Genomic DNA, 14,877 nt, shown 5'->3' on the forward strand with positions numbered 1-14,877 from the left:
GGAAAATGGCCCAAGTCCCTGGTTCCCTGTTACCCTTATAGGAGACCCAGAAGAAGCTTCTGGCTCTTAGCTTTGGCCCAGCACAGCCCTGACCCTTGTGGCCATTTGGGGAATGAAGCAGTAGGATTAAAGATCTCTCTCTCTCTCTCTCTCTTTTTCTCCCTCTTTCTGTAAATCTGCCTTTCAAATACATAAATAAATAAATCTTAAAAAAAATAAAAACACCAGGGACAGGTGGTAGATACCCTGGCCTGTGAAAAGGACAAGTAATGAAACACAGCTACGTTATGGTAATAGCCAGGGTCAGAGACCAGATCCAGGAAAGGAGACAGGGGCAAATCAGTCCAGCCTCTCTGGTCAGTTGGCACAGCTGCCATGAAATGGCTTTCCATGAGGCACTTAGCTACTATAACCTCCAGCAGCCCTTCCCCTCCTTTCAAATTGCCCCAAATAAATAATCTAAACTGAAGGCCAACCCCATGTATAAGTCAGCTTTTTGTTACTACAATGAAGCACCTGAGGCAACAACCTGCATAAGGAAAGAAGGTTTGTTTCAGCTCATGGTTTTGGAGGTTCACAGTCCAAGATCAGTTGGTTTGGCCTCTGTTGCTGGTGTTCTGAGGTGGTACAGAGTATCACAGGGCAAGAGGGAGCCAGCTTGTCTGTGCCTATGTAATCTCCTATAGAGCCACCAGCATTTAAATATGGGGGCTCCACCCTAAAGACCCAATCCAATCACCACCTCCCAGACACTATAATTGGATTAAGTTCCCATTCTCCTGGTATCATTAACATGAGACTGTGGGGACCAAACCTCTATACATAGGACCTTGGGGGTATATTCAGCATCCAGACTAATACCCAAAACATAGCACCAAGCCTCCCTCCTGATGAGACTGCTGCCACAAGCCTCTTTCATAGAAATGTTCACATCACCATGGCTGCTTGGTAGTCTGTGGTCTAGTTGGAGTCAGAGGCAGGAAGCTCTGCCTTCTACTTTAAGTATCTGCAGGAAATAACTGTCTGTGATCCTCTCAGGGATGTGTGTTCTGCCGATCCTGCATTCCACTTGTCTTTTGCACTGGTGCTGCCCGGACGACTGACTGCACAAACTGTAAGTGTGGGGGCTCTTGTCTATCCTGGGACATGGAGACCTGAAAGGCAGGCGGCAGCATGCTCATCAGGAACCAAGGCAAATGCGGCCAGTTGCAGAGGCTGGCAGCTGTGGGAACTCTGAAGTACCTGGGTTTGGGTGAGCAGAGTCTGTAAGGGAATTGCCAAGTGGACTTTGACCTTGTGGACAACAGAAGAAGACAAGAAGAGTCTCTCAAACTAGGACAGACAGCATGAAGCTGGTAGGCAGATACACATGGACAGACACAACCAGGAATCTCAAAGACAGGGCAAAGTATGGGTGAAATGCCACTTACAAGATGAGCAGGAGTTGATATGGTTAGGCACTTGTGTCAAAAACAAAACAAAACAAAATCAACCAGCCAGCCAACACTGCTGAGGTTTAGATTGTAACTGTAACCCCAGGCACAAAAGGTAATATTTTGAGGTCCTATTTCCTCACTTGCAAATTAGGATAATAATAACGTCTACATCATGAAGATGTTATGAGGATTAACTCAGTTATTTTAGGTAAAATGCTTAGCAGAGGGATGGTGACAGTGACTGGTGACACCTACATGGTGCTTAGCACAGTACTTCCCACCCTGGCAGTCTCATACCAGAGCCTGTCTTCTTAACCATCATGCTACACTTGCCGAGATGTTAGGTATAATTCTTGTCATCAACAACTAGGGAGAGGTGTAGCTGAGCCACAGCAGGTGTGAAATGATGTTAAGGATGTAGAGAGGCCGCTAGTTCAACTGCAGTCACGTAAAGATTGTCTAGACTGAGGTAGGGTACAGACGGGGCTACTCTTTGCAGTGTGGGCATCTCAGGTGGACAGAATTCAAGACACACAGAAGCAGGATCATAGGAAAATGCTCAGAGTAGCCACATCATGGCTGACAAAGAACAGCCAAAGGATCTGGGGTGTTCTTCCTGAAGAAAAGACTCTAGGGAGACATGACAGTGCTTTTTGAGGTCGTCAGCCTGCTCTGTAGGAAGCCAAGGCCCAGAACTAGGCCAAGCGGGAGTCAGCTCGGGCAGACAGATGCCAGCTCAGAACTGGGAAGGCCTCCCTGACATGCTAACCCATGGTGGTCATGAGCCTCCTGTCCCAGAGGCCCCTGAGTACTGGCAGGGCCCAGACCTCTGGGATTCAAATACTGGGCCCGTGGGTAGTGGTTTCCAACTGTGACATTCTAGGGTTGTAGGACCACTGGCGTATGTAACAAAAATAACAAAGCAGTTGTTCCATTTGGGGGCACACTGTGGTATGTTGGTTTTTTCTCCCATTTTAAATAACCATTTTAACTTGTCTAATCTAGGGAGCCACTGGCTGAGAGCAGCCCTCTGCAGAGTGACCTGTAGAGGCTGGTTTTCAGTGAGAGAAGCCCAGAGTCTGGAGGGAGGTGCTGACTAAAGGCAGCTAAGGGGGCAACAGGAGGCCACAGGGTAGGGAGGAGGGGAGCAAAAGGCATCCAATAGCTGTTAGAAACGGGAAAAGCAACGAAGGTCACGGGAGGCCACTTGGAGGTTTGAAGCCTGTTACACGGCTACCTCAGGCCAGGGGGACTGTCAGCACCACACGACCTGGGCGATTGTCAAGAACAGGAACCTGCAGGCTCCCCTCCCACCACTGCATCGGAATCTGCATTCTAACAAGTTCCCAGGTGACCCCTGTGCACAGGAAAGCAGAAAAGCACTGACATGGAGATGATCTGAGCGAGACCCAGGCTGTGACGGGCTGCTTGCTTCTTTCCTCTGTGAAAGAGAGAGCCGGGGGATGCTGGGGTAACAGGAAGGGCCTGGTGCTGGAGCCTGGTCTCCATGGGGATGGCCCAGCTCTGCTGCCAGCCCAGCTGCTCAATTCTGTCTGTTTCTTCATCTAGTCGGGTTAAGCGCATCAGTCCAATTTGCATAAGCGAGCCTTCGGTAATGGGGCTCATGGGCACAGGTACTCATCTGATGCCTAATTAAGCCATCTTGGTAAATCATCTCTAGAATGCCTGTTATTATTTTAGGAAACAACATAAAGAGAATGATAATTAAAAGTAACACCCTGGGTGGGAATTTTTACTTCATTCCAGCAGTTGGCAAGTAGAGCACCTTGGGACTTTTTTTTTTAGGTACCATTTCTATCAATTTTCATAGATCACACAACTTCAAAGCCTGGGTGTATTTTTTTCCCCTTCCCTCTGTCGCTGCTTTGAGTTTGTGGCTTTATTCTTCTGCTGCTTTTCTCTTTGCCTTTCCACCGGAGGTTTTCTGATTTTACTCTGACTTGCAGTGGGGGAGGGTATGGCTTCAGGATATTGCATACAATGCTGAACCCAGTCTGGGTCGTTTGCAGGTGAAAAGGCAATTTTCCGCTTCACAGGTAGGCCCACAGGAGGCATTTTCATGACCCGGGTATTTTTCTGTCTTAGAACCCATCAGGACAGCCTCTGGGGATTTGCTGTCCATCACCCGCTTTCTCTCTGCAGCCCCCACCCACCCCCCACCCCAGCTCTGCACATGACCGCAATACTCCTGTCTTCAGGGCCTTTGGCAGTCCGTTTCTCACACCCCTCACTGCCTCCCTGGAGCCCACCGTGGTTGATGGTGGCTGCTTCCATGGTAATACTCATCCAGCTGTGGACGACCCCACAGCCTGCCCTCCTCTTCCTGCCCTCTCTTCCTCCACTCGCTGCTTGTCCAGAGTGGTTTTCGACACCAGTCCCTCCTGTTAGCTCACTCAGGCAGCTGTTGGAACAGGCAGACTCCCATCCCCATACTAAGCAAACCTGCTCCCGCCTCTCTTCCTCACTTTCTGTAACTCTGACCCCGAGGGTGGGGCCACCAATCACCAGGAATGCGGGTTGTTTCCTGGGGGCGCTCTGGGCCTCGGACCAGGGACATCCACTTGGCTTAAGCTGCAAAGTCCACACTAATTTCTCTGAGTAGTTCCAGCTCTCATTTCTCTCCCATCAGCATCCTCACCGGTCCCACCGATCGCTGCTCCTCTCCACCTGGATGCCCCACAGCCACCTTAACCTCCCGTGTTTCTGAGCCCATCCCATAGCTCTCCCCAGCTGCTCCTCCTCTGTGCCAGCCCCTGCACTTCCCCTCTTGATGACTCAGTATCTCCATCTCTGCTCCCCACCCCCACCCCAGGAGCCATCCGTCTTCCTGCCGCCTTGTCCACTACGTTCAAGTCAGGCCTCCTAATCTTTACCTCCTAAATTTCACAAAACTATGTTCTGCCATCTGGCCCATGGATAGGTCCCCCTTCCCTCCCACATGGTCTGTTAAAGCAGCCGCTTGACTGTCGCTGTCTCCAGCCAGCCCCCACCTCAACAGTTGCCTTGGAGGTACTTCTAAAGCACCAACCTTGCTTCAAAGCCCTCACGATCTAAAGATAAAATCCTGGCTCCTTAGCATGGCACAGAAGCCAGTTTTGACTGTACACAACCGCAGGGCTGGCCAAGCAGAGTGCCTTGGGTGCAAAATCTAAGCACACATTGTCAGATGGAGGCCTCGCACATGCACAGCCCTGAGAGTGAATGCTACCTTCAGTGTGGTGTCCTACGCCCCACCCTACCCAGCTGCCTTTCCGGCTTCTGAGTGACAGGCCGCCCCTTCTGTGCGCTGGCCCTCTCACTCTCCTTCTTGCTAGATCCTCATAGCCCAGCAAGACCGTGAGAAGGCCTCCTCCCGCCCTTGGCTCTCTTCTCCCCTAACCCCACCAGCATGTTCTCCACCACTGCCCTACTCCCTGAGCGTCACAAATGCAAAGATAGTGTTCTGTCTCCTTTCTACGTATAGCCAGGTCTCAGGCAGCATGCTGCAATCAGTAGGTGCTCTATACATGTATTCAAAACCGAAAGCAAGGGCTGGCATTGAGGCGCAGCATCGGCATCCTATAGGGGCATTCTGGTTCATGTCCTGGCTGTTTGCAAGTGATTCAGCTTCCTGCTAGTGCACCTGAGAGAGCAACAGAAGACTGCCCAAATACCCGAGTCCCTGCTACCCAGGTGGGAGACCTGGATGGAGTTCCAGGCTCCTGGCTTCTGCCTGACCCAGCCATGATGGCTGTGGCCTCTTGGGGGGTGAACTAGTGCATCAAAGATCAAAGATCTCTCTCTCTTTCTCTCTGTCTCTTCCTCTGTGTGTGTGTGTGTGTGTGTGTGTCATAATGCCATTAAAAAAAAATCTTTAAAAAAAAAAGCCAAAAGAACTGAAAGCAAGTCTGCTCTGGGAAGTCACTTAGCCTCGGGCCCAAAGTTCAAAGCCCACAGTTAACACGCACCCTTCAGATGGGTGACCTCTGAGGACTGCCGCGCACCAGGAATGAATTAGAACCTGCTTCTGTGCAGGCCCGAGATGAGGAGAGGGAATGTGTGTGTGTGAAACATCAGCTCTCCAAGGGTGGTGGTCAGAGTGCCAGCAAATAACTCCCCTTCTGACAAATTCACTTGCTGTTAGCCTGCAGTTTTCACAGAGATTGCACACTGCTTGGCCAACTGCTAAGTTCTGAGCTTTCTTCCTGCCAAATTTCTCCCATGCTGGCTCATGCTTGCCCATCTTGTAGCCGTGATGCGTCTTCTAGCAGGGAACATGAATAGCTTTGGGTCCATTTTATAAAAGGGATTCAGTAATGCACCACCTTGAAGGATACTATTGCTACTAGGAGAGGAGAGGCCCCTGGAGTTCTTAAATTGAACCTCCCAGGACACTATCTAGGAAGAACCTGTTATATAACATCCCATAAGGCCTCGTGTCACAAGTTTAATTCAAGTGCTTTCTTCTATTTTCATTTATTATTTCTCCTTCTCCATCCTCTTACATTTGAAAAGCAGAGAGCGAGGGAGGCAAGTGAAGATCTTCCATCTGCTGGTTAATTCCCCAAATGCCTGCGACACCCAGGCTGAGTCAGGGTGAAGTCGGAAGCCTATGTCTGAATCCTGAATGAACCAAAGATTGGCGGACATTTGAAGGCCATTTCATTCGCTGGACCAAGCAGACACAGAAAAGCTGGCCAAGCAACCCCCAGTCCTGCACGGCTATGGTTCCCCCGGGTAGCGCTGAGGGATGTTGCTTTTCTGGGTTGCCATCTTTCTCCACTAGCTAGCCTTCTGCAGCTCCTTTCCATAAACCCAATGGGAACGAACTAGCAAGAGACCCAAACCAAACCTGACCCATCCCGGGGACCACTGAAAGGAAAACACAGTATTGCTATTCCCAACAGCCAAATCACACAGGGTTCTACGTGGAATCCAGCTCACGAACCCCTCAAAGTTGTCCTCATCTGCCCAGATGTATGAGTGTGCTCGTTAAGAACACTGGAATTGGGGCCGGCGCTGTGGCTCAATAGGCTAATCCTCCACCTAGCGGCGCCAGCACCCCGGGTTCTAGTCCCAGTCTGGGGACCGGATTCTGTCCCAGTTGCCCCCCTTCCAGGCCAGCTCTCTGCTATGGCCCGGGAGTGCAGTGGAGGATGGCCCAAGTGCTTGGACCCTGCACCCCATGGGAGACCAGGAGAAGCACCTGGCTCCTGCCTTCGGATCAGTGCGGTGCACTGGCCGCAGCGCGCCGGCCGCGGCGGCCATTGGAGGGTGAACCAATGGCAAAGGAAGACCTTTCTCTCTGTATCTCTCTCTCACTGTCCACTCTGCCTGTCAAAACAAACAAACAAAAAAACAAACAAACAAAAAAACCACTGGAGTTGAAATTCTCTGTGGTGTGTGAGTAGGAGCATTAGAAATGGACAAGACCTCAGGGTTCAAATAAAAGAACCTTCATCGAATCAGGTTTTACAGATTAGGTTGATGAGGCTCAGAGGATTAGAGCTGAGACCAGTATCCTGGATTTCTGAATCCTAGTTTTCACATGGTATGACATTACCATATACTGCATTTCAAACGAATGTGTTGAAGTGGGGAGAGTGGATACTGGCTGTGGGGGAAAGGAAGCGGTAGCTAGTTTTAGAATATACACATTAGGTACTTAGCGCTTGGTTTCATTTCTGTGTTTAGCATGGTTTTCTAGCTTCAACCCAAAGAGACCAAGCCTGAAGCACACCCCCTCCCGCCAGGGGCTCTGTATGTTGAGTCTACAAGTCTAGAGAGATCATGTGGACGACATGTGGAGGAGCACGGGATGAGCTCTAAATGGCTTATGTCATTACAAAACCACTTGTCACAGAAACCCAATTGTTTCCAGGAAGTGGGGGAAAGATTTCCAAGCAGAAAATATGAGTCTTGAAGGAAGAGTAGGGGTTTGTGCCACGAAGAAGGGGGTGGGCTGAATGAGGGAAGGTACAGAAACCCAGTGGAGATGAGTGAGGCTTGGTAAGAGATGGGCAGCTGGTGTCTGGTCTGGGAGCCATGCAGGAGGCTTTTAAAGCTGGAATAAAGAGAGATTTGCATTTGGGATGGATACCTTTAGTGACCAGATGGAAACCAGATCTTAAGCGATGTTCTTTTTTTGTTGTTTTGTTTTTCAGGCTCCAGAATGATCATTCATTCAATCCTTGATCCCAACTTGGGAAACTCATAACTCAAGTCAGGCACTGATCCAGACATGAAATGTGGCCCTGCCCAGGACAGTGGCCATGGAGTCCCATGATCAAGTCGCCCAGTGCAGAGACAGATGTGAGCAGCTCCTAGGAGGTCAGAATCAGCAGGACCTGATGGACTAATGATGTGGGCAAGATAGAAAGGAAGGCGGAAGCATATCAATGGGTGGTTGGAACAAACAGGTGTCTAGGATCTCAGGGATCTTCTGTCTGGAGCTCCAGAAAGACTAAAATCCAAATATTCAAATATGACGGCCAAAATGGCCTTTATTTACAGTACCCTGGAACCTGGAGACGACTTCGGAATTTGTCATTTCTCCAGGGCAGATACTGACCTGCCCCCAGAGAAGTAATTATATCATCCGCCACATTGCAGGTTGAACTGAGAGAGGTTGAAATGAAATACGAAAGTCTTGCTGGGCCTCTCTCTGCAACCTCGTGGTCAGCCTTTCCTACCAGCATTCTAATTTTATCGAAATGGGGTTGCTTTCATGTAATTTGAGTGTGAGCTTTCAGAAATGGAGTATGGCAAGAACAGCAGGTGAACACAGATGGGCTGAGGGACTGAGCGGATTGGTTCAATTTTGATAAAAACGAAAGGTATCTTTTCTCAAGGAAAAGGGCAGGAGGGGATTCTACGAATGCTACGGTAGAGGCAAAGCATTCGTTTTTTGCTTTGTTAATTCCTTGGGTAATTCCTTGTCTACTATTACTACTACAGAAGGAGAAACAAACTTAAAAGAAAACAAAGTGATGTGCTGTAACGTCTTAATGCCACGACTTCAGTGCTGCAAGGCATGCTGTGCAGGGCAGTGTTGTGCCAGGCAGGCGCCCAGCCCTGCCCTCCTACTCTCAGGGCTATGCGAGGTCAAAAGGTGAAATGCAGAGTTTGCAACCCCGGCAAAGAATTCACCCCTGGAGAAACAGAAGGGTTAGGTTTTCTCGTGTGCAAACAGTCAGCTGGCTTGGTAGCTACGCAAGGCACCAGGGCCCAGTTTTCTTGTTCTCCTGTGGCCACAGAGCACTTATATTAGGTCTGATGTGGTGGCACAGGGATCTGTCACTGAGGTGTTCTCCGTCTCTGGACATCTGTTACCTACCCGCCCGTCCTGTTAAAAGGGTTGTAGGAGTTCCACCTCCGGGAGAGCCCTGACAACAAGAAAACCACTCCATCGAGCCTTAAGGTGTCTCTCTGAGAGGGTGCTCGTATCCTACGAAGGAGCAAATGCTTTATGGGTGACAAATGTTATTTTATAAAAAATAGCTAAAAACAGCTGATCTGAGGAAGCAGAGCTAAGCGAATCAGAGTCACATGAACGCATCCCGACCGCTCAGCCGCTTTGAAACCTTTGCTGTGGCTCCTGCGGGGTAACAAGAGCCTGCAGCAGCTCTGTTTCCCACTTCTGCGGGCACCGCCTGCCCCAGCACAGCCAACAGGCACCCGGGAGCAGCGACTGTGTGCTCAAAACACCCACAGGACTCCCAGAATTTCACCCGGAGTAGTTTTCGAAGCTGGATGATGGATTCTATTCTTTTATTTAAAAGATCCTTCTTTTTTGTTTTTCCCCAGGCAGAAGAGCAAAGATGCAGGAGTCTGCCAGCTTAACACACAAGGGATCTTATTTGCCCACGTTTGGAGCCTTCCAGGGCCGACAAGGTGGGGGCGGGGGACTTCCAAGGGGCAGACGCGGATGACTTTAAATGACTTGAATGGGCTCCCTGGAAGGCTGCGGCCCCCCTACACTCGCTGAGGCTTTTCCGCTGGGCGTGGGGAAAAGGCCAGCCTTTGACTATTTAGGAAAGCAGAAGAAGCCGGAGGGGGAAGCAGCCACATAGGACAGGCTGTTGTTTTCCACGCTTTATTGGCGGAAAGGGCTGAGGCCATCTTATATGTCCCCAGAAACTGTCAACAGGAAGACGAACAGGAGCAAAACAGGCGTGCAAGGCGCCTGGAGGCTTGTGGGTCCTGCTAGAGCAGAGGGCTACGCGGAGGCTGTACGTTTCGGGCAGGGGGAGGTTCATCACATTGACCTTGATTTGGCTCCGGGGAATGGCGGGCCATGGAATCCCCGTCCCTTCCATGTGATAATGCCAGGTCAGTGGGCAGGGAACAAACAAAGAGAGGCCAGGACTCCGTCCCTCCCGAAACACACAAGGGGAGAACGGTCCTCTCTTACGGAGCACCCGGCCACAGTTACTGTAAAATAAAAGGTGTCACCTTCTCATGATGATGGGTTTTCCCATGGCCTGAAAAATTATTTACTTGTGTCTGTAACCAGGGTGAAAAACACCCCCAAAGTTTAGATCTGTGTCAGCATTCCCTTCAAGAATAGCTCAGCTTAGAGCTTTTATGAAGGGCAAACAACAGAGTTGAAAAACAAATACAAATCCATAGCTACAGAAGGAGGAGGGGAGGGAGAGACCTTTCAAACCTGTCTGTTTCACACACAGACAGAATCTTAGAGGCACCCCTACAGGACTTGGCTGAAGCCAAGAGCAGGCTGATCAAAGGAAGCTGCAGAAATTATAATCCATCAAATTAGACACCTGTGACAAATCCACAGAGAATGCAAGGAATGTTTGGGGTGGGCATTTGGCCCGGTGGTTATGAGGTTGCTTGGAACGCACGCAGCCCCTGTGTGCGGTGGGTCCCAGCCCTGACGTTACTCCTGATCCAGCTTCCTGCTAATGTGTGCCCTGGGAAGCCGCAGTTGGTGACTCAGGACGCAGACACCTGGATTGAGTTCTCAGTTCTTGGCTTTGGCCTGACTCAGCCCTGGCTGTTGCAGACATTTGGAGAGTGAACCAGCAGATGGAAGATCTCTCTGTCTCTTTCTCTGCCTCTCAAATAATAAAAAAAAAATTTTTTTAAAAGATTTCAAGGGATGTCAACAATATGATAAAAGGCCTCATGGTTAAAGTGTTACCCTTAACTTTTCCCAAATCCATCACAAATTCTCCCACTTGAGCCACTTTTTCAGACCTGGTGGCCCTGGGCACAGTTAAAGAGTTCTTGGTGCTAGGTTTCTTTTCTGCTATAATGATGTTAAGAGATACTTTTTTCTCCAAGCACAATTAATGAGAATTTTTATGACCCTAGGAAAAAGAATTTAAAAAACAAACACTCAAACAAGGACTTGGGGTAGAAGACAGAGATCTGTGATGGTTAACAAAATAACTGATCTGTGGAGTAAAAGCCATTCACATAAAGGGATCAGAGTTGTTAATACAGTAGGTTGTTTCGTTTTGTTTTCTGAGGGCTTTTCCACAGCCAAACGCAACCCCAGGGAAAGCCAGGGAGAGCAGGAGGGTCTCGAACAAACCCATTACCTGGCTTCTCCGTCGGCTACTTTGAAGCATCTCACTCCAGATGACTGAAAGCTGCCCTGTATGTGGCAATGCTCTCCTTTGACAATGCTGTGGATTTTCTACCTGGCATCTTTAACAGAGACAACCAGCACACACCCTTAAAGAACGTGAACTTTTCACATCACTTGGTCATAACAAGGTTTTGCAGATTAGAAAACCAAGAACCAGAGAGATAAGGGACGTGTCATTGAACCCCACGTGTTGCAGCAGAGCAGTGACTTCTGAGGTTACTGCGCGCGGTGAACAATTCTGTGCTTCTGCCTGACTGGAGTCATTCCTTCCCTCATTCCCTTCCTTGTCAAGTTGACAGACACTTAAAGTTCACGCTCTTTAATCTCAGGAAAAATCCCCCTACTCACAGCCTCCCCCCCCCAATATAATTTAAACAAATATGATTTTGTTTGCTTTGCAGCCTGGAATGTTTTTTACTCCAGAAGCAAATGTAGCTTTTCCCAGAGGGCCAGTCTTGCTGCTTCCCACACTGTTCAGGCTTCTTTTTTTTTTTTAATCCAGAACACCTTTCTCCTCTGCTGCCTGGCAGACTTCCATTTGCCCTCCCAGGTTTTATTTAACTCTCAATTTCCTCTATCCGGGAGCCTCCAGCAGTGCTGCCCTGTGTGTCAGCTTGCTAGTTCTATCAATCCTGGCATTTTCCTAGTTAATGGTTAAGATCCTGGCTGATTCAACCACAGCACAGTCAGCTCCCGGGGAGTCCCAGCAGCACAGGGGAGCCATTTCTGAATCTGGGGTCTCCAAAGGAAGCCACTTGCTCATGGGCTTCTGGTCAACATTAAGATCAGATGAAATCTGGGCTCCTAGAGATTTGTACTTGGCTACAGTGGTACCGCCATGTGAATTCTTACATCACTGAACTGCAAAGTAGCGGTTACCACCATTTTTTTTTTTTTGGAGGAAGTTTCAAAGAATTATACAATCAGCTTGTTTCTTAAGCGCTTCTGAGAAAAGAGGAAGAAAAAAAAAAACCACTATGAGATCTGTCTGTCATTGGGCAAACAGAGATAACATGCAACACTGGCTAATATATGGACAGGTAGAAAAAGTATGCATTTTTCATGAGTTCTGAAGTTACTGCAACTTATTTACTTGCATGATAGGATTCTAACAGATTTGCAGCCACAAAGCCACAGCACTAGCCCTGATATTTATTTTTTAAAAAAGTTTTAGGGTGCTGGTGCTGTGGCTTACTGGGTAAAGCCGCCGCCTGCAGTGCCAGCACCCCATATGGGTGCCAGTTCTAGTCCTGGCTGCTCCACTTCCGATCCAGCTCTCTGCTATGGCCTGGGAAAGCGGTAGAAAATGGCCCAAGTCCTTGGGCCCCTGCACCTTCATGGGAGACTCAGAAGAAGCTCCTGGCTTCTGGCTCCTGGCTCTGAATCGGCTCAGCTCTGGCTGTTGTAGCCATCTGGGGAGTGAACCAGCAGATAGAAGATCTCTCTCTCTCTCTCTCTCTGTGCCTCTGCCTCTCTGTAACTCCGCCTTTCAAATAAATAAATAAATCTTAAAAAAAAAAAAAAAAGAAGAAGAAGAAGAATGTCCTCAACTGGGTTCATGTGATGTTGTCTCCTGATCACAGTGAGGTTGTGCGTCTTTGACCAGCACGTCACGCTTTCTCAGAGTCTCATACTCAGACTGGGAGGCTGTGGTGTCAATACATCTTGTTACTGGTGACATTAAGTTTTGATGACTTGGTTAACACAGTGCCCTTGGCTTTCATTTGTTCATATTCTACTGCATTAAGCTATTTTTTTTTTTTTTTTTTTGACAGGCAGAGTGGACAGTGAGAGAGAGACAGAGAGGAAGGTCTTCCTTTGCCGTTGGTTCACCCTCCAATGGCCGCCGCGGCCGGCGCACCGCGCTGATCCGATGGCAGGAGCCAGGAGCCAGGTGCTTTTCCTGGTCTCCCATGGGGTGCAGGGCCCAAGCACCTGGGCCATCCTCCACTGCACTCCCTGGCCACAGCAGAGAGCTGGCCTGGAAGAGGGGCAACCGGGACAGAATCCGGCGCCCTGACCGGGACTAGCACCCGGTGTGCCGGCGCCGCTAGGTGGAGGATTAGCCTAGTGAGCCACGGCGCCGGCCTTTGCATTAAGCTATTTTAAAATTCATTTACTTATTTGAAAGGCATAGAGAGAACTTGCTTCTATCTGCTGGTTTACTTCCCCAAATGCTTGCAACAGTTGGGGCTGGGCCAGGCCAAAACCAGGAGCCCAGAACTCAATCTGGGTCTTCCACGTGGGTGGCAGGACCCAACTACTTGAGCCATCATCACTGCCTCCCACGGTGTGCTTTAGCATGAAGCCAGAATCAGGAGCCTCCTGTGTGGATGGAGTATCCCAAGAGGCATCTTAATCACTCTGCAAAAGCCCACTCCCATTCTTTCATTTACTCGAGATACTGACATGCCACAGCATTCCTCCTTAACTTTAAAGTTTGTAATTTAGTGCATTTACAAGGTTTTGTGGCCCTCACCACCATTTAATCCTAGAATCTTTTCATCACCCAAAAAAAGAAATCTTGTCTTTATTATCACTCATTAACTTCCGTCCCCAGCTCCTGGAAACCCACTAATCTACTTTTTTCTCCATATGCCTTTGCCCCTGTGAACCAGGTTCTTCTCATCCCAAATAATAATAAACAAGATGATCTCAATCCAGTTAAACAAGGACATACACACACAGCCTATACATAGGGAAATAGTTTTAGACAAATGTAGTTTTCAGTGTTCCTCAAACCATCAGCTCTGTATACCCATAAAAAAATTTAAATTCACCAACCTGTAGGAATAAGGGTTTCATTCACTGGCAAAAAAGCATCAGCATCTATAGTAACTTCATGGTCATATATATTTGGGGAACCCTGGCAGGGAAAGGTAGGAGAAAGAAAAGAAGAGTTAGTGCTTTGCCTTATTTCATACATTTGCTTCTTGTGAAAATATTTTCAGGCATTGACAAAAACTTTAGAACTTTCCTTTGACCAATGTCAATGGTGACAACTAAATATGATCCTTTAAGTGTAGGTAGACAGGGCCTTCAAATAGCAACTGGAAGAAGCTGTTCAGTATGACCCTAACATGCTTTATTTCATTTTTTCCTACATGGAAAATGATGGTCAAAAGTCAAAGAAACTGGGGCAGGTGTTATGGTGTTATAGGTTAGGCAGCCACTTGGGAGGCCCACATCGCATGTCAGAGTGCCAGTTTGAGTCTAGACTGTTCTGCTTCTGATATAGCCTCCTGATGACGCATAATAGAGCCAGCAGATGATGGTCCAAGTGTTTTCATTCCTGCTACCCACGTGGGAGACCTGGATGGAGTTCTGGGCGCCTGGCTTCATCCTAGCCCAGATCCAGCTGTCGTGGGCATTTGGGGAGTGAACCAGTGGATGGAAGATCTCTCTATGTATACCTCTCCCTTTTCGCTGCCTTTCAAGTGGATGAAAATAAACACTGAAAAAAGTCATGGAAATCACAATGGTTTGAAAGTCTTTAGATCTTGGCTTGTGGGAGTTTCTTCCACTCTCCTCAGATGAAGGCATTTTAAAAAGTTTGAAGAAAATGGAATTGTAAGTATGACTTTTGCCAGCGCCGCGGCTCACTAGACTAATCCTCCACCTAGTGGCGCCGGCACACCGGGTTCTAGTCCCGGTCGGGGCACCGGATTCTGTCCCGGTTGCCCCACTTCCAGGCCAGCTCTCTGCTGTGGCCAGGGAGTGCAGTGGAGGATGGCCCAAGTGCTTGGGCCCTGCACCCCATGGGAGACCAGGAGAAGCACCTGGCTCCTGCCTTCGGATCAGCGCGGTGCTCGGATCAGCGCGGTA

At 48.9% G+C, this 14,877-nt stretch overlaps 1 protein-coding gene and 1 long non-coding RNA gene across 2 annotated transcripts in view; one reads left to right on the plus strand and one right to left on the minus strand.

Annotated features, from left to right (window-relative positions):
- GALM (galactose mutarotase) overlaps positions 1-14,877 on the minus strand; it is a 58,069-nt gene that overhangs the window by 18,098 nt on the left and 25,094 nt on the right. Inside the window, exon 4 of the mRNA XM_002709910.5 lies at positions 13,837-13,918. Coding sequence (XP_002709956.1) covers positions 13,837-13,918 — 82 coding nt within the window. The remainder of the gene's footprint in view (positions 1-13,836; positions 13,919-14,877) is intronic.
- On the plus strand, positions 232-12,380 carry LOC103347701 (uncharacterized). Its single transcript, XR_007918285.2, has 3 exons — positions 232-1,114; positions 7,601-7,766; positions 9,243-12,380. It is a non-coding gene; the product is annotated as an uncharacterized lncRNA (long non-coding RNA).

The sequence above is a fragment of the Oryctolagus cuniculus genome, chromosome 2, assembly GCF_964237555.1.
Source record: "Oryctolagus cuniculus chromosome 2, mOryCun1.1, whole genome shotgun sequence".
Taxonomy (NCBI): domain Eukaryota; kingdom Metazoa; phylum Chordata; class Mammalia; order Lagomorpha; family Leporidae; genus Oryctolagus; species Oryctolagus cuniculus.